This window comes from Sus scrofa, chromosome 11 (assembly GCF_000003025.6).
Source record: "Sus scrofa isolate TJ Tabasco breed Duroc chromosome 11, Sscrofa11.1, whole genome shotgun sequence".
Taxonomy (NCBI): Eukaryota; Metazoa; Chordata; class Mammalia; order Artiodactyla; family Suidae; genus Sus; species Sus scrofa.
Genome location: NC_010453.5, coordinates 17,988,922 through 18,015,843, shown reverse-complemented (window position 1 = coordinate 18,015,843; position 26,922 = coordinate 17,988,922). Strand labels below are relative to the sequence as shown.

General features: G+C 36.3%; 1 protein-coding gene across 4 annotated transcripts in view; it reads right to left on the bottom strand.

Moving 5' to 3' along the window:
* KPNA3 (karyopherin alpha 3 (importin alpha 4)) overlaps nucleotides 1–26,922 on the bottom strand; it is an 85,609-nt gene that overhangs the window by 17,975 nt on the left and 40,712 nt on the right. For 2 of the 4 annotated variants that reach the window (NM_001190230.1, XM_021065149.1), the window contains 9 exon segments: nucleotides 1,138–1,182; nucleotides 3,501–3,670; nucleotides 4,036–4,122; nucleotides 6,447–6,532; nucleotides 8,426–8,521; nucleotides 8,659–8,711; nucleotides 8,800–8,829; nucleotides 9,023–9,112; nucleotides 19,059–19,103. In NM_001190230.1, the coding sequence (NP_001177159.1) occupies nucleotides 1,138–1,182; nucleotides 3,501–3,670; nucleotides 4,036–4,122; nucleotides 6,447–6,532; nucleotides 8,426–8,521; nucleotides 8,659–8,711; nucleotides 8,800–8,829; nucleotides 9,023–9,112; nucleotides 19,059–19,103 (702 nt within the window). 4 annotated transcript variants of the gene reach the window in all.

Genomic DNA, 26,922 nt, shown 5'->3' with positions numbered 1-26,922 from the left:
ACATATGAAAAGTGCTTAAAACAGTTACCTGGCACACTTTAAACCTTTAATAAATGCTAACTATTTACACAGTCATCTTTATAAACAGACAGGGTTATACAAACACAAACATTCAACATTCAACAAATCAGAAAGATCTTGGTTGGAACATCAGAAGTCAAATAAATGCTACAATCAGTTCTAAATTCACTGCAATTGATCCACTGTTTTACTCCATGGAAGAATAACATTTAGCCCTGATACATCCAGGATAATTTTCAGACTGCCGGATACAAAAATTTGCCAGAATTTATAGAGTAAATGCTTAATTAAATCTCATGTAATGAACAAATCATCTAAAGACGGCTTTGCATTTAAACTATACTTGGTGTCCCTCAATACTATACCTCAAAAGGTTGTAGTCGGCGGTCGGTGTGGTTTCATGGAAAGAAAGCAAGATCTGTCATCGTAAGATCTCAGTTTTCAGTACCAACTTTGACCCTAACAAGCTCTTCAACTTTGGATAAGTCACTTATTCTTTCCCTGAGGCTCAATTTCTTATCTTATTCTTTTCTTTTTTTTTTTTCAGGGCTGCACTTTTGACATATGGAAGTTCCCAGGCTACGGGTGGAATTGGAGCTGCAGGTACTAGCCTGCTCTATAGCCACAGCAATGCCAGATCCCTAACCCACTGAGTGAAGCCAGGGATCGAACCTACATTCTCATGGATACTAGTTGGGTTCTTAACCTGCTGAGCCACAATAGGAACCCCGTCTTATTCTTTAAAATGGGGACAATAATATCTAGCCTATCCAATATAAAAACTGAATGAAATTAAGAGAATTATGAAGGTGGTTTTTATACAGTTTTTATCACTTTATAAATACTGATACTTCAAAACACTAATAATAATGATACAAATAACTAACTACATCTGTGATAATTTCTCTAAAGTTATTATTTTTGCTATATAAATCACTTGAGATATATATAAACTTAATTTAGCTTCAATCCTGTTTCTGAAAACTACTTATACATTGTGGAAGCTGGACAAGTTAATAAGATACATGGTGACATTTAATAAAAGCATTAAGAATAAATACCCCTTTCAGTCCCATCCAGAGTAAAATCTCAAATCTAAGCTTCTGCTTTACTTACATTTATGTCCGTATGGTATATGAGGACACATAATGCTGGTAAAATCTGAGGAAAGAAGATAGACAAGTAACAACTAGAGTTGATGAAGATGTCTTTGTAAAACTGAATAACAGTGGTTTTTGTTTTTTTTTTTAAGCAATAAATATTATTTGCAGGGCAAGAAAAACAACATTAAATTTGTGTGAATCTCTATTGGGAAAATAAAAATCTGCTAAATTCAATCTGAAAAACCAAAACCAAATTTCAGATGTCTAATTAAAATCTGGCAGAGATTAATGTCTCTTAGAGGAAAAATAATTGTTTTCAATAATCTTCTATATGAAATACGCCAACTGGAAAGAATGAAAATGTAACTATACGCACAGCTATTTTTAAAAAGCTATTCTTTTTTTTTTTTTAATTCTTTCTAATTTTATTTATTTATTTATTTATTTTTATTTTTGTCTTTTTTGTTGTTGTTGTTGTTGTTGCTATTTCTTGGGCCGCTCCCGCGGCATAAGGAGGTTCCTAGGCTAGGGATTGAATCGGAGCTGTAGCCACCGGCCTACGCCAGAGCCACAGCAACTCGGGATCCAAGCCGCGTCTGCAACCTACACCACAACTCACGGCAACGCCAGATTGTTAACCCACTGAGCAAGGGCAGGGATCGAACCCGCAACCTCATGGTTCCTAGTCGGATTCGTTAACCACTGCGCCACGACGGGAACTCCTAAAAAGCTATTCTTAAAACTGCTGTCAATGTCTCACTTACCTGCATAAAGTAAAAATAAGATCTTTTTTTTTTTTTGTCTTTTTGCCATTTTTTTTGGGCCACTCCCGTGGCATATGGAGGTTCCCAGGCTAGGGGTTGAATCGGAGCTATAGCCACCGGCCTACACCAGAGCCACAGCAATGCGAGATCCAAGCCATGTCTGCGACCTACACCACAGCTCACGGCGGCAACGCCGGATCCTCCTTAACCCACTGAGCAAGACCAGGGATCGAACCTGCAACCTCATGGTTCCTAGTCGGATTCATTAACCACTGAGCCACAACGGGAACTCCTAAAAATAAGATCTTAAGACGCTACGTGAGTCAAATTAAAGTTTCAGACCTCAGATTTAGTCAAGAAAATTATGACCAGTATAAAGTTTGCTGAATTCAGGCATTACAGATCTTTCTTTAAATCTGGGGGGTGGGGGTGGGGTGGAACTGGAAGGAATTACTAAGTACCCTTCCCTTAAAGGCAAAAGGTGGCCCAAGAAGGCAAAAGATGTCAAAACGATAAAGATGAAAGATTCAGAAGTTCCCATTGTGGTGCAGTGGAAATGAATCCGACTAGGAAGCATGAGCTTGTATGTTCAATCTCTGGCCTTGCTCAGTGGGTTAAGGATCCGGCATCGCCGTGAGCTGTGGTGTAGGTCACAGACTCGGCTCACATCTGGCGTTGCTGTGGCTGTGGTGCAGGTCAGCAGTAACGCTCTGATTGGACCCCTAGCCTGGGAACCCTCCATATGTCACGGGTATGGCCCTAAAAGGACAAAAGACCAAAAAAAAAAAAAAAAAGATTAAAGATTCATAATCAACATTCTCTACAGTCAAGCGATTAAAGGCTATACAGGATTTTTTGAAACTTAACATACTTAGATCCATTTACAAATCAGGTGTAAATAGAAAAGATTTTATTTTGTTTTAATCCGTATATTTAACACAAAGCAGGTCACACATCACGAGCACTAATTTTGTCAGGAATCAAGGGAAATTTCAATTGGACTTCAGGCAAACTCACTCATGAACATTTAAGTTCATCATTTTATCTGTAGCAATCCCTTGTTTTTTTTAGTGTTAAAAATCAACAGTGTGGCGTTCCTGTTGTGGTGCAGTGGTAACAAATCTGACTGGTATCCATGAGGATGTGGGTTTGATCCCTGGCCTCGCTCAGTGGCTCAAGGATCTATGAGCCGTGGTGTAGGTTGCAGATGTGGCTGTGGCCAGCACCTACAGCTGATTCGACCCCTAGCCTGGGAACTTCCATATGCTGCACCTGCAGCCCTAAAAAAGAAAAGAAAAAGAAAAAAAAAAAGCCAACAACAACAAAACAATGCAATGTAGCAATAAAATGTTGACATTTTATTTTCTTTGGCATTTTTCTGCTTGAATTTTTTTATGTTTTCCTGAATTAGGGTGGACTGACATTTATTCGGGTGCCACAAGTCTCAACTTGTATTTCACAGGAGGCAAAAGTTAAGTGTGACACGTTACTTTAAAAAATCTCATACCTGCAATGGAATCAGTGTTTGCATTATTTCATTTCCTGTGCATGAAAATCTAAAGCATAAACATAGGGAAAATATACCATCTGGCCTTTGCAATTCTTCATTTACCTCCTGAACTGTCTCCATAGGCGGTGGGGGGTCCTTATTCCTGCAGAGATTGACAATGACCCATGTGACGTTCCGAAGGAAGGTGATGGGAATGGAGGGATTGATGAAGGACAGAAGAGGTTTGACAACTCCCAGTGATATGACATAATCTCTACATTGAGGACCATCACCTACAGAAATGAAAATTGTATTTAAAAAAAAAATTACATTCAGGATGAGAAAGTCTGAAATGTATGCAATGGCTCATGTCGGGACACTGATGTTCTATGTTTCCTCACCATTAGTCAAGGGCATCAAGCACTGCTGTTCCGCCAGATTTTGATTTGGGGAACACAAATTTAACCTACCAATCCTGATAGCAAATTTCATATCCATTTCAAAGAGGTACCATCTGAAGTTAGTATTAATGAGGCAAGAAGATAGTCAACCCACGTTAAAATTAGAGGAAACATAGTGTGTAATGGCTATGCCAATGTAGGAAAAAAGTTAATTAAGATACTTAAGTGGAGTCTTTTCAAACCTAAATGCAACTTACCTATAATATTTCCCAAAGCCCATACTGCTTGTTCACAAACATTCTGATGCGGTGAATGAAGAAGTCTTAGAAAAAGAGGTACGGCATCTACAATAAAAAAAAAAACCTCTTATTTATACGGCAAAATGTTGAAGAGTTTATAGATTTCAGCAGAGTTTGGCACACCACAGCTGCCCAATTATAATTCACTGAATGAATAAACATGGCAAATACCTTTATCCTAAATAAATTCTATATTTCCCCTAATAATATTCAAGTAATAGACCTATTGAGAGGGTCTAAAAGTTACTATGATAGTATTAATTAAAAGAAAACAGCAGCATGAAATTTTTCTTATAACATATTAAAAAAAAGTTTCTATCCTGAACATGTAATCTTAGAATATAATACTTCTAGTCAGTGTGATCCCTATTGCTGATAGGGGACTAACTATAAAGAACTGAGTATTCCCACATCAAGCCTACTTTATGTATCAAGACAACTTATCATTATAATACTTAGTCTTTACATAACTTACATGTTAATTCAAATTCCAAAACATTGGTATCGTACTCACTTCAGATATGAAATTAAGAAAAAGTTAGATCACTTTTTCTTAAATTTTCTTAAATTTGAGTCAACTGTATACTACCTGTAGGACTTTTAGCTGTTTATCTCTATACTACCTGTATTATTTAATGTTTAAATTAAAATAGACTCATTTTAATAGCTTTACTGAGATATAATTTACATGCAATACAATGTCTGTTTTAAGTGTATAATTTAATGATTTTTAGTATTTATACAGGGTTGTGTAGTCATCACCACAATCTAATTTTACAACATTTCCATCACACCACCCCTGCCCCAAGAAATCCCATACCCACAATAGTCCTAAGACTCTCTCCCCCAGTTCTAGGCAACCACTTACTCTTTCTGCCTCTATAGATTTTTCTATTCTGGACATTTCATATTAATGAAATTTTATAAGACGTAGTTTGGATTCTTTCGCTTGGAATAATGATTTTGCAGTTCATCTACATTATGGCGCATATCACATTTTGTTCTTTTTTATTGCTGAGTAGTATTCTATGGTATATCACATTTTGTTTACTACTCATCAGCTAATGGACACTGGGGTTATTTCCATTTGGGGGCTATGATGAGTAATGCTGCTGAAAACATTTCTGTACAAGTCTTTATATGGACCTGCTTTCAGATTTCTTAGTTTCACATAGTAGGGGAACTGCTGGGGTCATGTGGTAACTCTATGATTAACCATTTGATAAACTGTTTTCTAAAAAGGCTGAACTATTTTACATTCCCACCAGCAATGTATGAAGGTTTGAATCGACTAATATTTGTATTTTAACTAATTTTAGTCATCACTTCTGTAACAGAATACCAGTATCAATTACCACACAAGGAAAATAACCAAAAAATTAAAAATGAAAACAAAATATTGTTATTTAATGGTACCTACTAGTCTCTATTGAAAGCCTTAGTCTAAAATCTGTTCCCTTTCTTTTACAACTAACATCTACCTAGAAACCTTTTCTTTGACATTACTGAAATATCTGAAACAAAAGTGAAAGAAAGAGATTCTTACTACCTGATTCAATGAAACTTACTGCTATTTCATAAGTGGTAAGCTACTCAGCACTTAGGAACAGAATCTATCTTTCTTTTCTTTCTTTCTTTGTTTCTTTCTCTCTCTCTCTCTTCTCTCTCTCTCGCTTTTGGGGCTGCACCTGCGGCATGTGGAAGTTCCCAGGCTAGGGGTTGAATCGGAACTACAGCTGCTGGCCTACACCACAGCCACAGCAATACAATATCTGGGCCCACACCACAGTTTGCAACAATGCGGGATCCTTAACACTAAGCAGGGCCAGGAATTAAGCCTGAATCCTCATGGGTGCTAGTTAGGTTTGTTTTACCTGAACCACAATGGGAACTCCAAAACAGAAAATTTAAAACCTATCATTAGGAGGTGGTTTATAAAATATAAAACCTTTATTCACTTTTTAGTAACCACAATTCAAATTATTAAATGATAGATTACTGATGGCTATAGGAAAGATATCAACTATCATAACTTAAAATATTCATGAGTTTAAAAATGTTATAAGGCAAAACTGTGTTTACAATAAAACCCCACTTCTATCCTTCTGCTCAAAAAAAAAAAAAAAAAAAAAAAAAAAAAAAGTCCAGGGAGTTCCTGCTATAGCTCATCAGCTTAAGGATCCAGTGTTCTCTGTAGTGACATGGGTTTGATCTCTGGCCCAGTGCAATGGGTTAAGGACCTGGCATTGCCACAGCTGTGGTAGGTTGCAGCTGAGACTCAGATTTGATCCCTGACCGAGGAAATTCCATATGCTGTGAGTATAACCAAAAAAAAAAAGTCCAGCAAGTAAGGAAGTTAATTTACTTACTAGACTGTACAACAGCTTGCGTCTGTGCAGAAGTTCCTGATGCTATATTAGTTAATGCCCAAGCAGCTTCAAACTGTAATGAAGGACTGTAAAAAAACAATAAAAACAATCTTTAGACATATAATTACCATTTATATTTATGACCTGCAGATTATAAGGTTATCCTTTACTTTGTCCTTGAATTTCACCCTGTTGTATCCAACTGCGTGTTGGATTTCTCCAGCTGAATGTCTCACTGGCTCTCAAAGTCAGTCAATATAAACTTACTTCTGTATGTCCACTGGTAACTGCAACATTTAGCCATTCATTATTTTTCTCGACTCCTTCCTCTCCCACAGACATCTAATCAATAGGTCATATCAATTTTACCTCTTAACTATTTCTTCTATTTCTAGCACCATGCCTCATATTACTATGCTAGCTGAAGCCCTCATCATCTTATCTGAATCACTGCCACAACTTCTGGCAGGTCTTAAAGCTCTGACTCCACTACACCATCTGCTTTATATGTTGGAGATATTATAAGGCTACATAATTTTGCTAAAGGGATGAGATCATTATAAACTGGAATTGTGAAGGAAGCTCTCACACAAAAAAAAGAATACCGAAGAAGCTTTTCAAAGAGGGATAAATAAAGAAAGGCGCCGACAGCTGGAAATACAAATAAGTATCATGGGTGGGATGATCATGATGTATACAGATGACTGGGAAGAGATCAAGAGAGCTGAAGCCAAGAAGGTATACAAAAATATAACATGCGACGAAACTGAAAGGGTAGGTTATCTTAAGTGCATGTGTGGTGGGACTAGTAGGCCCCACATCTCAGGCTTCAGAACTTGGAGTTTATTCTATAGACATACTAAGTATAGAGTGCTACTGAAAAGTCAAGTAAAGAAAACAATGTTGGGAGTTCCCATTGTGGCTCAGCACATTAAGAATCTGGCACAGTGTCCATGAGGATGCTGGTTCAATCCCTGGCCTTGCTCAGTGGGTTAAGGATCCAGCATTGCACAAACTGCGGCATGAGTCACAGATATGGCTGGGATCTGGTATTGCCATGGCTGTGGTGTAGGCCTGAAGCTGCAGCTCCAATTCGACCCCTGGCCCAGGAACTTCCATATGCCACAGGTGTGGCTGTAAAAAGGAGAAAGAGAGAGGGAGGAAGGGAGGAAGGGAGGGAGGAAGGATGGAAGGAAATAATGTTGAAGTCCATGCAGAATGGATAAAAAATGGTTAAAGGCTGATGTAGGAAAAATCTGTTAAGAAGGAATTATTTACATTAAGTTAGGATAGATACTAAACATATATTCTTTTAAATAGAATAACAAGGTAGGAGCTGGTGGTAGTGAGCAAAAACCAAGGACAGTCAAGGTTAAGGACTCAGAAGAAACCCTATAAATACTGAAGAAAGAGAATGAGGTGGTGTTTTTCCCTTTCTATTCTGGAAAATTATAAGCTGCCCTCTTATTTTTAATTTATCACAAATGAAAACCGTGAAGTTAGACAACTAATCATGGTTGGAGTTCTGTTAAAGACTTCACAGAGTATCAGTGGATCCGCTGGAATATTCCCGGGGTAAGAAAGAGCCACTCAGTTCTGGAAACCATTCATGTTGACTCAAGTCATGAGGTTAATCTATATATAGACTCATAAGCAAAGAGTGACTCAAACACTATTTGGGTTGTTTTAAAATATTACTTAAAAAAACCCAACTAACAAAGACTATAAATCTTTGAGACAAGTTACAATAGACAATAAACAGAAGCTAAAATTTTCCTAGAAGATATACAAACATGTATGTTATACATTAAAAAGAGAAGCAGTTTATGTCTGCTGAGTATGATCACAGAATAAGAAAATTACACGAAAATGCATGACAAATGAAAAATGTAATAAAACCAAATAGAACCCACTGGTTAAATAATCATAAATTTTCTCTTAGCTGAAATAAGTGAACAGAGAGTCAAATTCATACTTACTTATCATCCCTTTCTAGACATTTAACTAGAATTGGTAAAATCCCAGATTTTATTAGGTCATCAATTGGTGGATTTCTGTCACTGGATAACAGCTTTCTAGAAAAAGAAATATAAGAAATTAACTGCTATCATTTTCAAACTATGAACAGAAATAACAACATACTATTTCCAGACTATCAGCTAAGACACCCTAGGTGTCACATCATTCTCTCTCTGGATAAATTAGTACTTACCTTGCAGCCTGGACAGCACTCAACTGGACAACTGGGTTATCACTTGTGGCATTCTGCAACATCAAATGTAAATTTTAGAAATTAAAAATAAAAATCAATGTCAAAATACTTCAAAATGAAAATATTATATTCATAACATACCTGCAATATAGCTTCTAGTGTGACATTTTGCTTAAAAAGAAAAAAAGATAGTTCAGCAAGTAGTTTAATAGCAAAATTTATTAATTAAATAATCTATTGACTAAAGTTAAGAGTTAATGTACCTTAATTATCATTGTAAAATTGACCTTAGATTGAGAACAAAGTTCTCTGGCTATTACAAAAAATTATCTTTAAAACACCTTATAAGAACAAAATAACATACTGCTTTAAAATCAGCATCAACATCTGAATCTTCTAAACTTTCTTCTTGGGGAACATTTCTTTTTTTCAGTAAGTGTTCATCTCTTTTGTTCTGAAAGGTAACCAATAAATAGTTTAGAAGTCACGAGGGCTGCTGTTAATGAAAAATCCATTAAAATTATCTCAACTATCAGGCAATTGTGAAACTGTTTTCTAAATCAGGGTAATATGAATTATACGTATATACTGCAAACCAATGACAGGCTACATTTTGGATTTGGTAACAAAATTGACTGGCTTAAAGATCAGCTTTCATATACACACATACAAAATTTATCAAGTACCAATTGTTTTGACCAATACTGTGCCTCCTAACCTGTAGTGAGGATTTAAATTTTAAAATTAAAATTATTATTATTATTAAGTCTAGCAAGTATATTTCAACTATTTGGCTAGCTTTCATCAACTTATTGCTAATGGTTGCCTGAAGCAATTTATTAAGAAGTCAGCTTAATGAGAAAGAGTTCACTGCTCAAACGTTTATTAAATCTGTATGTTTGTTGGGAGTGTGGGGAATGGAAACTTATTAGCATAAATGCCACCTACTTGCTATCACCCCAGATTTTAACTTTTGCCACATGGCTTTTATAAGAAGAAGTCTATACTAGCAAAAATATTTCTGTATTATATGAGATTTCAACTGCTTATAATGGCAACTTGTGCCATTTCACACAATATGCAACTTTGGATAAATTACAGTTTCCTCTAAATTTTTAGTTTGTCTACAGAATTAAGTCAAATAAATTAAACGAAAGATTAAATGATTTCTAAGATCCTTTTCAACTTAAAATTTCAAAGGATTTACTTTCTAGTTTTCAACACAATATTTACAGAAGTATTTGATTATAAGTTATTGATGAGGTATTAATACTGATGTTAAAATTCAAAAAAAAGGAAAATTAATACTAGAACTATATAGCTGAAGCTTACTCACTTATCTGCATGCATCTACTTTTATCCTATGTATAAGCAAGTATGTTTACACAAACTGATGCTTATGTATATGCTAATGCTTAGGAGATTACTAACTTCAAATTACATCTCAGCATACTTCTTTAGTAGTAACTATTCAATTCTTTACTATTTTAAAATTAATGCATGTCACAAACATGAAAATCCATGCATTGACATTTTATAGTCTCAGGTGGCTGCCCCATGAAATACTTCTTAATTTATAGAGGAAAATCCTGGCAGACAGCATCTTAACCAAATGGCAAAGGTTATCATCAAGAGTAAGGGAAAAATCAGCATGATGTGCCTTCTGGTATGATGTATCGAGGATTCGAGTTCAATTCCTGGCCTTGCTCAGTGGGCTAAGGATCCAGTGTTGTCTTAAGCTGTGGTGTAGGTCACAGATGCGGCTCAGATCTGGTGTTGCTGTGGCTGTGGCACAGACCACAGTTACAGCTCCAATTTGACCCCTAGCTTGGGAACTTTCATATGCTGCAGGTGCTGCCCTAAAAGGAGAAAAAAAAAAAACTGGTGTGGGGAGTTCCTGCCATGGCACATTGGGTTAAGAATCCAACTGTAGTGGCTTCGGTCACTGCAGATACGTGGTTTTATCCCTGGCCCGGCACAGTGGGTTAAAGGATCTGGTGCTGCTGCAGCTATGGTGTAGGTCCCAACTGTGACTCAGATTCAATTCCTGGCCTTGGAACTTCCACATGCCGTGGTGCAGCCATAAGAAAACAAGCAAACAAAAAATAGTCCGTACTCTTCCTTTAAGTACACCATCATGAAAGATAAAGACTGAAGAACTGGAGTTCCCATCGTGGCGCAGTGGTTAACGAATCCGACTAGGAACCATGAGGTTGCGGGTTTGGTCCCTGCCCTTGCTCAGTGGGTTAACGATCTGGAGTTGCCGTGAGCTGTGGTGTAGGTTGCAGACGAGGCTCGGATCCCGCGTTGCTGTGGCTCTGGCGTAGGCCGGTGGCTACAGCTCCGATTCAGCCCCTAGCCTGGGAACCTTCATATGCCGCGGGAGCGGCCCAAGAAATAGCAACAACAACAACAACAACAAAAGACAAAAAAAAAAAAAAAAAAAAAAGACAAAAAAAAAAAAAAAGACTGAAGAACTGCTGGACTGAAGGAGACTTAAGAAACATGACACTAACTGCAATGTCTAATCCTAGCTTGGATATAAAGGAATTATAAGGAACAACCAGCAAAATATGAGTAGGGTCTATGAATTAGATAGTAAAATTTATCTATGTAAACTCGACACATGCACCGTCGTCATGTCGAAAGGTGTATGAACTGATGTATTGCGGGAGTAATGGGGCACTATGCTGCAACTTAACTGCTTCAAGGAAAGAAAAAAAAGATGTATGTGTGTGTATGTGTGTGTCAGAAAGTAAGAAAAAGGCAAATATGGAAAAATGCAAAGAATCAAGGAAGCCAGGTGCTGAGTGAGCAATGGGTGTATGGTTTTTCTGTGCTATCCCTGCAACTATGAATTTCAAACTTCAAGTTTAAAATGGTTACCAAATTTTTAAAAATCTATGCTTTATACTTTGTAACACAGTTAATCTTAAAATCTATTATATGGTAATTTTTAACATCTCTTAGACTTTAACCCACTTTTAAAACTTTCAATAAAGTTTATCCATGAACAGATAATAAAACAAAAATTATTCTAACCCTGACTTCATTCTATTTTCGTTGTTTCCTTTAACTTCCCCAGAGCCTGAGTAATCAAGCTTCCAAAAGGCCTTTTAGGGATCTTACTCCCCCCATTCCTCCTACTCTCCCAGGTATTTCAGGCATAAAAGCAATATAAAGCATAAATACAACCAACGCCTCCTCTATATACGGATGTCCAATCCAGGGATAGCATTTTACCATTATATATTATCTCTGCTGTAAGGAAGCTCCTTTCTAATCCTAATTTATGAAGTTTTTCTTTTATCTTTTTTTAAGCCACAATATGTAATTAATTTTATTAAGTTGTGCTTCTTTTTGTAGCTACTGAAATGAACAGTTTTCCTCTTTCATCTATAAATGTTGTAAATTAATTGATTTTCTAATGTTAAACTTAGAATCTTGCAATGTTAAATTTATAACCTTATTAAGTCCTGGGATAAACCTCTCCCGGAGTTAAAAATATATATGGAGTTTCTGTCGTGGCACAGTGGAGACAAATTTGACTAGGAACCATGAAGTCGGGGGTTCACTCAGTGGGTTAAGGATCTGGCTTTGCTGTGAGCTGTGGTGTAGGTCGAAGACGAGGCCTGGATCCCGAATTGCTGTGGCTGAGGCGTAGGTTGGCAGCAGTAGCTCTGATTAGACCCCTAGCCTGGGAACCTCCATATGCGACGGGTGTGGTCCTAAAATGCAAAAATAAAATTATATATATATATATATACACACACACACACGAGATATATATATATATGTGTGTGTGTGTGTGATATATATTATTAGATTCAATTAACTAATATTTTATTTGCTTTTTTTAAAATGTATGTTCATAAGTGAAACTGGTTTTTAAGCATCTTTTCTCATGCTGTCTTGGTCTGGTTCTTGGTGTCACGGTTTGCTAGCCTCAAAAAATGAGTTGGGAAGTGTTCCCTCTACCTTCTCTGAAACCACTTAATATGGCTGAAATTGTCTTCTGAATGTTAGCTGGAGTTCCACCTGTAAGGTTACTGTTTCTTTTCAGAGGGGTGGGGGAAGTTAAATTTTTAGCTACTGATATAATTTAATTTTTAGACCTATTAAGGTTTTTTTATTTTTCTTGAATAAGTTGGGTAAATTTTTTCCACTAGGAAATTTTCCATTTCACCTATGTTTTCAAATTTATTGGCATAAAATTATTCACATTCAAATTGTGGTTGATTTTAAAAAAATGGCTATAATTCCCCTTCCCATATCTATGCCTCCAGATAACCTAGTCTTGCACTTATTCCAGATGTAGCTTTTTTTTTTTTGGCCTTTTCTAGGGCTGCCTTCTCGACATATGGAGGTTCCCAGGCTAGGGGTCTAATTGGAGCTGTAGCTGCCGGCCTACGCCACAGCCACAGCAATGCGGGATCCGAGCCACATCTGCAACCTACACCACAGCTCACGGCAATGCCAGATCCTTAACCCACTGAGCAAGGCCAGGGATGGAACCCAAAACCTCATGGTTCCCAGTCGGATTCGTTAACCACTGCGCCACGACAGGAACCCCCAGATGTAGCTATTGACTTGCTTTGGCAATGGGACATTAAGTAAATGGACCTGAAAAGTGCCTACACATCCAAACATGTTCTCTCTCTTGCTGCTTCTGCAATTTTAGAACCACCATGTGAAAGCTCTGAGCTAGACTGCTAGACGCTGAGGTCATGTGGGAGACAACCATGGTCTCATCCAACAGTCAACTTGTGTGAGACCATCTTAGATCATCTAGTCACAAGCTAAACCACCAGCTGACTTGAGATGAAGGAAGGAGCCCAGTAGAGATTAGATGAAGTTTCTAGTCTCTATTAATTGGTGTGCTGACAAAAGTATCTCCCACAATGATCATGTCTTTGACAAATTTCTCCTTGTAATTCATCAATCTGGCTTTACACATATCTGAACATATGTTTTTGGGCATATACAAGTTTAGTGTTATTATTGCTTCTTAGTAAGTTGAAACAATCTATTTGAATTGAAAACATCCTAACATAGACCATTTTGGGCACTGAAGGGCAAGAAAGTCATACTGTATTCTTAAAAAAAATGTACAAGTTTGGATTAACATTTACACACTACTATATATATATACATACACACACTCACTACTATGTATATATGAATAGTATATACATTTCTATGTATATATGTGCATAACTTAATCGCTTTGCTGTATACTGGAAACTAACACAATATTGTAAATCAATTATACTTGAGTAAAAATAATTTTTTAAAAAATATGTAAAGTCAAGAAAAGATTATTATTCCTGGGGAAGGTTTCTGGTGATGTAATTAATCAGTAAAAGAAAGGCTTCACCAGAATCAGTAACTTACACTGTACTTGTGCTTGTCAACCTACAGATTTTTATCCTCTTAGAGACTGTACTATAATAAGTTCAGCATCTATAAAAGGTATCTTTTTCTTTTGTTAAGTGGGAGGGGAGCTCAGACGATATGAGAACTTGTCTGGTTTCTACACCTACCTTATCTCAAACACATACACACAGATTATTAGATCCATTTTAAAGTTCCTTTAGAAATCCATTATTAATCTATTATCTCATATGTATTTAATACTTCTTAGATCTGCTTTTTTTTCTTTTTAAAGAAAATGGTTATTTTTTTTTTTATGGCCACTCCCACAGCACATAGAAGTTGCTGGGCCAAGGAGAGAACCCAAGTCCCAGCAATGACCATGCTGAATCCTTTTTCCCTTCTTTTATTTTCTTTAGGCTGCCCCCCTGGCATATGTAAATTCCCACAAGGGATCCTAGCTGGAGCTCCAACCTATGTCTCAGCTGCAGCAATGCCAAATCCTTAACCCACTGAGTTGAGTCAGGGATTGAACTGGTGATCAAACCAGCACCTCCACAAAGATAAGATGATCATTAACCCACTGCGCCGCAGCAGGAACTCCACATGCTGAATCCTTAACTACTAGGCCACCAGGGAATTCCTAGATCAGTTTTCCGACAATTGGTTGAACCACATGGAATTGCCTCTTTGTAGATCAAAAAGCTTTAATTAACTATGGGAGACTTCTTATGACTCAATCTAATGTTTTTTGAGTTAACAAATTCTGTATTATTAATCTCTATATGAAGTTCCTTTTCATTCTATCTTGAAAAAGTGGTTTGCAATTCTTTACCTAAATCTGTAGAACAAGTCATCAGTTACTTCTTATATATGTTATGAAAAGGATATTTACCAGTCACATTCCAAATTTGAATAAGTAATTAAATTTGTTTTTAACCAGCAATACCCTCATTCTTTTAAATCTTTATCTAGTTTTGTTCCTTTAAAAGTCAAACATTAATTTTAAGATGAATAAATCGGGACACAGAGAATCTGGCTAAATTAAATAATATACTTGGGAAATATTAATTAAGATGTGAACCCAGAGACTAGAGAACTACAGAGACTATTGTGGCTACAGAGTCTGCTTTTTCTTTTTTTCTTTTTCTTAGGGCCACACTCGCAGCATATGGAAGTTCCCAGGGTAGGGGTGGAATCGGAGCTGTAGCTGATGGCCTATGCCACAGCCACAGCAATGCTGGATTCGAGCTGCATCTGTGACCTACACCACAGCTCACAGCAATGCCAGATCCTTAACCCACTGAGCAAGGTCAGGGATTGAACCTCTGTCCTCATGGATACTAGCAGGACTCGTTAAACCACTGAGCCACAACGGGAGCTCATAGATCAGGGTTTTTTAAATTAAAACTTTTATTGAGATAACTCCAAATCAGTAGGCAGTTGCAATAAATAATGCAGAAATCCCTTGTATAGTTTGCCCAGATTCCCCCAATGGTAATGTGTTGCAAAACTACAGTAAAATATCACAACCAGGACACTGATGTTAATAAAATCCACTGTCTTACTCAGATTTTGTCTTACTTGCATTCAACTTATGTGTTTATGTGTATTTAGTTCTATACAGTTTTATCACCTGTGTAGGTTCTTACAGCCACCATTCTAGTCAAGATACCAAACAGTTCCGAAACCAGAAAATGCCTTCCTGTTGCTCTTTTATAAGCAAACCACCTCCCTCTCACTTCCCTTCCTCATTAACCCCTAACCACCACCAATCTGTTCTTCATTTCTAAAATTTTGTCATTTCAAAAATATTCTTAAATGGAATCATACAGCATATATACTCTTTGTAATGGGCTTTTTTTTTTTTTTTTTTTGCAAAGCATAATTCTTCGGAAATTCATAAAAGCTGTTGCTTCTATCAGGAATTCGCGTGTTTTCCAGAGTGATTATACCATTTTACATTCCCACCAGCAACATATGAGGGATCTAGTTTCTCTGTATCCTCACCAGCATTTGGTATTACCACGAATTTTAGCTGTTCTGATATATGCTTTTAATTGGTTTTGATCTTCATTTCCCAGATGGCGAATGATGCAGTAATCATCATCATGACTGCTGTCAGTATACCTCCTTCAAGGAATTTTCTCTTCACATCTTTTGTCCATTTTCTCATTGGATTGTCTAGGTGTTTTTTTACTGTTGAGCTTTAAAAGATCATTCCATTTGCTGGAAACAAGTCCTGTACTTTCAAGAATCTCAGTGTCAGTAATAACAATGCTGTGATTTTCTCCTCAATGGAGCAATAAAGACAGCAAGGCTGGAATCAGACACTCTGACAGTAAAGAGTGGAAGAATCTTCTCTTTAGGACTCTACACAACTCTACAGAATCACATCAAAATCACTTAAGCTTTGTCTCAAGTTTAGGCTTTGTTTTTTTCAGGAAGGGGTCACTTTCTTGCTGCTTACTCAGGAAATTCTCAAATGTGAAATAAGGAATTATTTGAGATTTCTTTAGTTACTTTCACTTTGATCTTCCTACAAAGATTTTCAGGAATTAATCATAGTAATTGGAAAGGAAATGATGTTATCCAGGAGGAAAAAAAGAAAATAAGAGGACTCTAAAGTAACCAAGGTGAGTATTAAAAAAGATGTACTCTGACAAGCAAGATTTTTAATTCTATAAATTAAATACAGAGGGCAGGCACAACTATAAAAGGAACAAATCACCAAATATAAGTGAAGAGCTTAGATTTATAAGGATATCAAAAGGTCTAAAAAGCTTAAAACAGGGGAGAATTCTGAATAATACCAAGAGCAATACAAACACAGAACTATACTCCAAGCATGAAAAGTTAGGAGAAAGTAAAGGCTCACAGCTGGGGAGAGCTGCTGCAATGTGAAGAGATGACAAAAAAGGAATAATTATTTCCAGTTTTATTCCCACAGGCTCTATTAAAGTTAATGATCTTCATAAGATGAATGAAAAACCAGATACAGAAGGACACACATTATTCTATTTTATAAAGTTCAAAATATGAAAAATAATCTACAGTGTTAGAAATCATGATCATGTTATCTTTGAGGGAAAGAAGTAACTGGGAAGGGTCCCTGGGATACAGGCAATGTTTTCTTTCTTATTTAGGAGCTGCTTACACAGATGTTTGCACTTTGTGGAAATTCATCAAGCTGTATACTTAAGCTATACTGACATTTTTGTGGGTATGTTATACGTTAATAAAAAGTTTAAAAAAAAAAAAAAAGAAGAAGAAGCTAAGTCCAAAGTGTTAAGACTGGCAACGAGCTCACCTTACTCACTTTATTAAGCTAAGGCTTAAGTTCGTTTCTCTGGTCCAAATGACCCAAGCATCTGAAAAAACTTGAAGATATGATTGCCAAATCACTGTTGTTAATCCGTTAAGTAATCACAAAGAAGTTAAGGAATTGAAAGAACATGGGATTAGCAAGTATTTTTCAAATTTAAAAATGGGTGAAAGGGGTACAGGATAATGGATTTCATGAATTATATACCATAATATCGATGCTGAGCAAAAATTCATGACACAAAGTGGGTATAAAATAAATACTTATTGAGTAAACAAATGCACAGGTCCATTTAATTCTAGTGACTCACTGAGAGAGTGTGTACTCTCAGAATCAAGACCTTTCTCTATAAAACTGAAAAGTCAAGATGATAATATATGAGTTTTACAAGTGAAGTAGATCAACAAAAGGATCTAATCTAAGAAAAACACAAAGATTTAGAACTAAGTTTCAAATCTAGTTTTTAAAATGTACATGTATACAGACAGAACTTATTATGTGTACTTTCTGTTTTTTTGGCCCTTTTAGGGCCGCACCGTGGCACACATAAGTTCCCAGGCTAGGGGTCAAATCGGAGCTATAACTGCTGGTTTACACCACAGCCACAGCCAACTAGGGCTCCAAGCTCCATCTGCGACCTCACAGCAACGCTGGATCCTTAACCCACAAGACAGCCCAGGGATTGAACGCGCATCCTCATGGATACTAGTCAGATTCATTACTGCTGAGCCATGACGGGAACTCCCTATGTGTACTTTCTTAATTGATAATTAAAATTTGCTTAAAATAAAATATGCTTGCATGAAAACACAATCTAATGAGGATAACTCAAAAATAATGGAAAAAAATAAAATAAAACTTAATAGCAGTTGCATTTAGTTGGTAAGATACAAGGTTATTCTACTTTTTCTTTTTTGCTTTTTAGGGCAGCACCTGCTGCATATGGAGTTTCCCTGGCTAGGGGTCGAATTAGAGCTACAGCTGCTGGCCTACACCAGAGCCATAGCAATGCCAGATTCAAGCCGTATCTGCGACCTACACCACAGCTCACGGCAATCCCTGATCGAGGCCAGGGATTGAACCTGCAACCTCATGATTCCTAGCTGGATTTGTTTCTTCTGAGCCATGATGGGAACTCCGGTTATTCTACTTTTATTTATTTTTCTAAAGCACCTTTAACAAGGATGTATAACTTCTACATGAGGAAGGTGGAGGGATTCTGTCCAGCACAAAGCCCACAGAAAGAGGATGTTAAGAAAAATCCAGAGTATCTAACTTCATCAGATGTTGGGAGAATTCCAATGATAGTGGTAAAGTACTTCACACAGTTAGTACCTCAATAAGTGGAAGCTATTCTAAGTGTGTACCATTATAAATTATTTAATGATATATTTTTATGCTGTGGGTTTTAGGGATGCCCACTAATTTGCCAGAGTATTTTCATTATTCAAGTTACATAAAATTTTAACATCAGAAAAATCTAATTACTTTTTATAACACAAATCACTCTTACCTTCCTCTTTTTTAATTTTTTATTATTCAATGAATTTATTACATTTACAGTTGTACAACGATCACCACAATCCAATTTCATAGGATTTCCATCTCACAGCCCCAGCGCATCCCCCCACCCCTCGAACTGTCTCCTTTGAAAACTGTAAGTTTTTCAAAGTCTGTGAGTCAGTATCTGTTCTACTCTTACCTTTCTCAATTCAACTGTCACTTCATTTCTGTGTCTTCGCATTGTCTGAAAAGAAAAACAAAAACTTCATAAGTATGTAAATATTGATACTGCTGATATATAAATTAGAGTCTCAGGCATTTAAGATTTAAATTTTTTTAGATTTTATTAAAGATTAAGGATTAATCAGTTTTAGACTTTAAATGATGAACTACATGAAGTTAAAAAGCCAAAACTCCTGTCTATTTTACTGGATATCTGTTGATTAGTTTTGTGGGCTGTGTAAAGTAGGGCTTGGCTGCCTAGGATCCATTCCCCTCTCCTAACTGCATCCAGGATACTTTGGGGAATTAAATACTCTCCATTGTGTCCAGTCTTTCTTTTTTTTTTTCTTTTCTAGGGCCACCCCTGCGGCACATGGATGCTCCCAGGCTAGGAGTCTAACTGGAGCTGCAGCCGCTGGCCTATGCCAGAGCCACAACAACGCCAGATCCAAGTCGCGTCTGCAACCTACACCACAGGTCATGGCAACATCAGATCCTTAACCCACTGAGCAAGGCCAGGGATCGAACCCGTAACCTCATGGTTCTTAGTCGGATTCGTTAACCACTGAGCCATGATGTGAACTCTGTGTGTCCAGTCTTGATGAACCATCTATTAAAGCAGTTCATTCTCTCTTAGCATAAATAGGGTATGAGGCTCAAACTCGGCCATCAGAAACTCTCTCCTATAACTCTGAATCTTAAGCAAAATGTAAAGAAAAAAGAAAGCATATTAATTTGCAAAGGAAGTATATGGACAAGGTAGTGAACCATGCCTATATCCTGGACTTGCTGTATACTGAGTTATTTGTTGTCCCTACTCATTTTATGAACTACCCCATATTCTTCCAATAAATTATGGTTTTGTTTAAGTCAGCCAGAGCTGATTTTTGATGCTTGCAACCAATGTATTGTTTCAAATGATTCATGTTTTAAAAAAGTAAATGACTCATTGCCATGGCCTTAAAAAAATCACATCAAAGTGAAAATAAATTTGGAATAGATATCTTGTATCAAAAGGTAAGGAAATAACTGAGGTTTACTAAGAAGCTCTCTCAGGAATGTCTTAGCAGGAATTACTGAAATGACTAGATATCCCTTCTCCCTTTGACAAAGGGATATGATAGATTATTTTATTACATGTACAAGCATGGTAAATGCTTACATTTTAAGAATAAAGGCTACATTGAAAGCTACATGTCATTATATATTATTATTTTAATGTACTGCAAGATTCAGTATGCTATTATTTTATTTAATTATTGTTTTGCTATGGTACCTCTGTAAAACTTTCTTAAACTGGAGTGATAATCCCTTGCTAGGGAAAAAAAAAAATCCCATAGAACCCAAATTACAAACTTACTAAATATATGAAAATATTAATCTAGACATAAACTCATGCTTAAATATAGATATACTAAATGTAAACAAAATGGGCAAACAAAATTCAAATTAGTAACATTTATTTAATGTGAAGGAATGATGTACTGATAAAAACCACTATCACTAATAAGGTTCAAAAGTATAAAGACAGAGCACTGAATCTAATTTTATATTTAATATGTTTCTGTGTTCCAACTTGAACACTTTTTTTTTTTTTTTTTTTTTTGGTCTTTTGTCTTTTTTTTTTTTTTTTTAGGGCCACACCTGCGGCATATGGAGTTTTCCAGGCTAGGGGTCCAATTGGAGCTGTAGCTGCTGGCCTATATCAGAGCCACAGCAACGTGGGATCCAAGCTACATCTGCAACCTACACCACAGCTCACAGCAATGCTGGATCCTTAACCCACTCTGAGAGAGGCCAGGGATTGAACCTGCAACCTCAGGGTTCCTAGTCAGATTCGTTTCTGCTGCGCCATTACAGGAACTCCTTAACTTCAACACTATTAATACAAAGAATGCTTTATGTATAAACTCATCATATAAGTGGTAACAAATATTGGACAATTCTCAAATACCAATATTGTTATTTGACCACTCTGTAAAGCTGTCTTCATTCACTTGAAGATCAGAACTGTACCACTGTTAAAATTTGCCATAGGAACATCTAATCCAGTTGTTACTAGAACTGAGAAAAACATTTACACTGCAATAATTACAACACCTAATTGTTTACAATTTTTTTAAGAGAGTACATTAAAAAAAGGATCTAGGAAGCCCCCTCCAAAATGTAATCAAGTTATTGCTACATTGTAATTCCCATTAAAATAATGCTTTAGCTTTTATAGAAGTGTTAACTTCTGAAGTATGTAAATTAGTAATCCATATTTCAGAGGAAGTTAGTTAGCATGCGAAGCACCCAAATCAGGAGTTAACTCCCAATCAGTAAGTGCTCTGAGTATCAACATCTGAATTTTAACGTGGGTTTGTTAAATAACATAAGAGAATCTGGAAATAACTTTTTATTTCTGAAATGGAATTGTTCAAGACATATGGACTAACAAGGAATATTGTACAAGTGCCTTGATTTTTACTTGCTGGCAGTATTAGAATCGGGCAAGTCCTGCAGTCAATCTTCAGAGAAGTTTCTGAGTCTAAGCTTTCCTTTGATCCTGTGTCCCACCCTATCTTGGAGGATTTTGTCCCCTAATCCTAGTCAGATCTTTGTGGTATCTTCTTAGGGTTGAAGTTTTATTGCAAGGTGGTAGTTTAGAGTCTAAAGGGCCTAAACCCGTAAAACAAGCTGTATGACTTTTTGTGACTGCTTGCTAATACATATCTGTATAAGCAGCAAATTCTAAGGCTTGTTTTATTATTTTATTTTAACTCACTGGTAGTAAAATTTTTAAGGGGAAACATCTATTACCTTTACCAATCTATAAAATTAAAAGCCTCCTTATTCATCCAAAAGAACCTCTTAGTGTAAATGGCCAAAAGGCTTAGGCCAGTTAGCAACAGGTACTACTGCATATGACAGAAGCACCTTTGAGTTAGTCATTATTTAGTCTCCTCTCTGAGTTACAGAAAAAGGATCCACCTTAGGCCCTCTCCTCCCTTATATTCTTCCCAGGTGATCTCATCTACTCTCAGGTCTTCAATTACTGTTTGATGGCCACTCCCAAATATCTATTTTTATTCAACCCTCTTGCCTGGGCTTCAAATCTCTAAGTACAATATTTACTAATTCAACAAAAATTTACTGAATTTAACCAAAAGGCACCAGGCAATGTACCTGCAACTAGGAGCAATTATAATCTAGTACAGTGGTTAACAAACTGCAGCCTGTGAGCCAGTTCTGGCAAGCTGTCTGTTTTTGCAACTCCACGCAAGAATGGCATGTACATTTTTAAGTGGTTACATTATAAATGATACTAAGTGGCTACACAATACCCTTATTTTTGTCTTCTGGCCCCCAAAGCCTAAAATATTTACTGTCTTTTTAAGAAAAAGTCTGCCAGCAGCTGGTCTAGGGGAAATGGTAATAATAACCAGTAATACAAATATGTTAACAGTTAAAGTAAACAATAAATTTCTACATCAGAAGAAGATATGATCAGAGGGTAAGGAGAAGGCTTGATGAAGAATTAAAATATGCGTGCATGTGTGTAGTTTGAGGGTAGAGCATAGTTTATGGAACAAGGCCTCAAACTCAGCTGCTTATAAATATCAAACCTGCCCCTCTTCCCCCCTCACCAAAAAAAATCCCACCTATGCTTATATGACTATTCCCTATATCAGGAAGCAGCAGGACCATCCAAAACAGTTGCAAGAATCCCTATCCGGGGAGATCGTCCATGTCTACTCACTCTCATTCTTTGACATTCACCAAAATAGGACTCAAACTTACTAGCTTTATTGCCACTATCCCAGTCTAAACCATCATCATCTCACTTGGGTCACTACTAGTCTCCTAATTAATATCCTTCTATGTACTGAATCAGTTTTCCACAGTGCAGCCAGAGCATTTCTTTTTTAAATGCAAGCCTGTATTGTCGTTCTCTTGAATAAAACATCTCAATTAATTTTTTAAATCACTTGAAATCTTTCCCGCTACCAAAAAAAAAAAGTTTCCAGGACAGCCAAACCAAAACCCCATAGACCAGATTTACAGGATGGGTGACAAGGTAAACCCACGAATTCTCAAATACAAGAAAGATCTGGTTAAACCACCAACTATAGGACTCATATGGTCTCAGTATACCTGCAGAAGGAAACAGAAGGGGAGAAAAGTAACAGGGTTATTAAAAGACTTGAGGAGAAGAGAACCCAAAATCATGAATCATTAGAGTCTGGAAAGGTGATGTGAGAATAGGTGCAAATGGAAGGGATCTTTTGCACATGACAACATTGTAAGATATGCTAAGAGTAGACTCAAAAACAAGGGCTGAAGTCCCTTGTTCTGGAAAAAGCCCCGGAACTGAAAACAAATTGCTGGGAGAATTTGAAGTGAGCAAGACAAGTATAACTGTAGCAAAGCAAAGAGAGGATCCAGATGAAACTGGTTTAGTGAAACAGAGCCAGGTCTCAGAAAATGGGAAGATATATACATATATTTTATACATATATACATAATTCTTTTTGGTGTTTTTTGTTTGTTTGTTTGTTTTTTTAAAGCCAAACAAAAGTGGTAACCTTAGAAAAGCTATCCTGACCCATCCCTCACTCCAACTCTGTTCAGGAAAAACTTATTATAAAATGAACAACAGGGAGTTCGCTTGTGGAGCAGCAAGTTAAGAACCCGTCGTTGTCATTACAGTGGCATGGATTCAATTCTTGGCCTGGCTTGGGAACTTCCACATGCCACGGGTGCAAACAAACAAAAACAACAGAAAACAAAAACAATTTGACAATTGGGGTCAAATTCTATGCTATAAGACATAAAAAGCAAAATGATGCATTAGAAGACTTCCGAAATGCCACACATACAAAACAGGTAAAAAATTATATCCTAGCAAATGATAGAAAATGTCAAAGAACATTATAAATCGAAATTGAAAAACCCAGAAATAAGATTCTAGAAATCAGAATTTGAAAGAAAAGAAAAAAATATTTCAGAAAGGAAACCTAACCAAGAACAACCACACAACAGATAGTGCTTAAGAGATAGAGAACGTGCAAAGAAATAAATTTTTCATCAAAAAAAATGAAAGTGAAAATTATTAGAATTACAGTGACAATAAAGAAAATCAAAGAAGATTCTAGATACATAAGTCATCCTTAAAGAAGAAAACCAACGAAACAGAGCAAATACTAAAATCTACAATTAAAAAGAAAAAAACATCCTGAAACTGAGAGACTTAAAATGAAACACTGAAAAAGTACACAAAGTACCTGGGCTATCAACCCAGAAAAACCAATACCAAGATATATTAACTAATGGATTTCAAAAGAAAAAGAAGAGAAGAAAAGAGAAGAGAAAGAAAAAGGCAGGCAAGCAAAGGAGAAAGAAAAATGCCTCTGGGACATTTAGCCAAGAAGTGTATATATAGTGATTTATAAGGTAGATCTAATAAGTTAGTTCAACAAAGTCAAAGGATACAAGACAAAAATACAAAAATCAATCTGTATGCCTATATACTAGCAATGAACACACGGACACCAAAATTAAAAATACAAACAATATCATTAACAACCGCCCCCCCCAAAATACTTAGGTATGAACCTAACGATACATGTACAGGATATATATGTTGAAAATGACACAACACTGATAAAGGATATCAAGAAACTACAAAAAAAAAAAAAGAAAAAAAAGAAAAAATAATGGAGAGACATACTGTGTTCATGGATTGGTAGATTCAACTTGATGTCAATTCTCCCCACAATCCACAATGATACAAGGCTTAACACAATTCCTCTCAAATCCCAGCAATACTTTTTGTAGATACAAAAAAAAAAAAAAAGACTACTTTAAAGTTTATATAGAAAGCCAAAGTAATTAGAATAGCTAAAGCAGTTTTGGGGGAAAAAAGAAAATAAAGAATAAAGTGGCAAGAATCAGCCTATCTAACTTCAAGATTTATTATATACCTACAGTATTTAATAAACACAGTGTATACTGGTGGAAGAATATATATTATACACTGATCAACGGAACAGAACAGAGAACCCGAAAAACAACTATATAAATATGCTCAACTGAGTTTTGAAAAAGGTATGAAAGTAATTCAAAGGAGGAAAGATAGACTTTTCAACAAATGGTACTTGCTATTCAGGTAGATACTGATAAGACAAATGTATGAAGCTCAATTTAAGACGCATACCTTACACACACACCAAAAAACCCATGAAATGAATCATGTTTAAATATAAAACTGTAAAACTTTTAGAAAAAAAAAAAAAAACAAAAAACACCGAGTAAGAAACCTCTGGAGAGCCAAAGAAACCTTTGGAACCAGGCAAAGAGTTCTTAGACATGACTCTAAAATCATGATCCATAAAAGGAATAACTGGTAAACTATACCTCATCAAAATTTAAAAATTTTGCTCTGAGAAAGCAAAATGTGGAAAGAATAAAAAGACAGTTTAGAGAATGAAAAAAAAAACTTGCAAATCACACATACATATATCATAAAGGATTGATGTCTAGAATATACAGAAAACTCTTACTCAATATGAGAGTAATCAATTATACTAGAAAATTGGCAAAAGAAATAAAGAGACATTTTATCAAAGAAGACAAATAGATAACAAATAAGCGTATGAAAAGATGTTCAATAATATCAGCCATTAGGGAAATACAAACTAAAACCACAATGAGATATTACTACACACCTATCAGTACAGCTATATTAAATATTTGAGACAACACCAAATGCTGGTGAATATGTGCAGAAACCTGAACATTGCTGGTGGGAATGTAAAACACTATCTGAAAAACTTAAAAAAAAAAAAAAACAAAAACTATTTCTTAAAAAACTCAACATGCAAATACCACAGGACTTAGCAACTGTACTTCTGAACCATTTATCCCAGAGAAGTGAAAACTTATGCACACAAGAAACCTATACACAAAATATTAGATCAGCTTTCTTTATAACAGCCCAAACCTGGAAACAACTCACACATCCTTCACAGCTTAAAGAAACTGTGGCACATCCATACCATGGAGTGCTACCCAACAATAAAAGGAAAGAACTACTAACACAATTAACAACTTAGATACATCTCTAGGGAATTATGTTGAGAGAAAAAAGCCAATTCCAAAAGATTGATTCATATCCAATGATTCCATTTACATAACATTCTTGAAATAACAAAATTACAGAAATGGAGAAGAGATTAGTGGTTGCCAGGGATTGAGGATGGTGTGGGATGGGACAGGGAGTAAGTATGGCTACAAAAATGACATGAGAGAATCCTGCGGTGATGGAACTGGTTTATACTCAACTGTATAAAAATCAGTATTTTACCATAAGGCTGCAAGATGTTACCATTGGGGAAACTGAGTAAAGGGTCTCTCTGTATTATGTTTTATAATTGATGTGACTCCACGATTACCTCAAAATAAAGGTCAATTTTTAAAAACCTTTTTAAAAAGCATATATTTTACATCAAATTCTGAGCAGGGGAAGAAGCGATCACTCCAAAATTCAATAATGCACATAATAGATAATCAATAGTTCATAACTAAAAGACTAAGAGTTACTGCTGTGGCACAGTGGGTTACAAAAATCTGACTGCAGCAGCCTGGATAGCTGCAGAGGCTTAGGTTTGATCCCTAGCCCAATGCAGTGGGTTAAAGGATCTGGCATTGCTGCAAGTAGCAGCATAGATTGCAGGTGCGGCTCAGATCCCACGCTGCTGTAGGTGGGCAACTGCAGCTCCAATTTGACCCTTAGCCTGGGAACCTCCATATGCCGCAGGGTGGCCAATTAAAAAAGAGGAGCGAGGAGTTCCCACCGT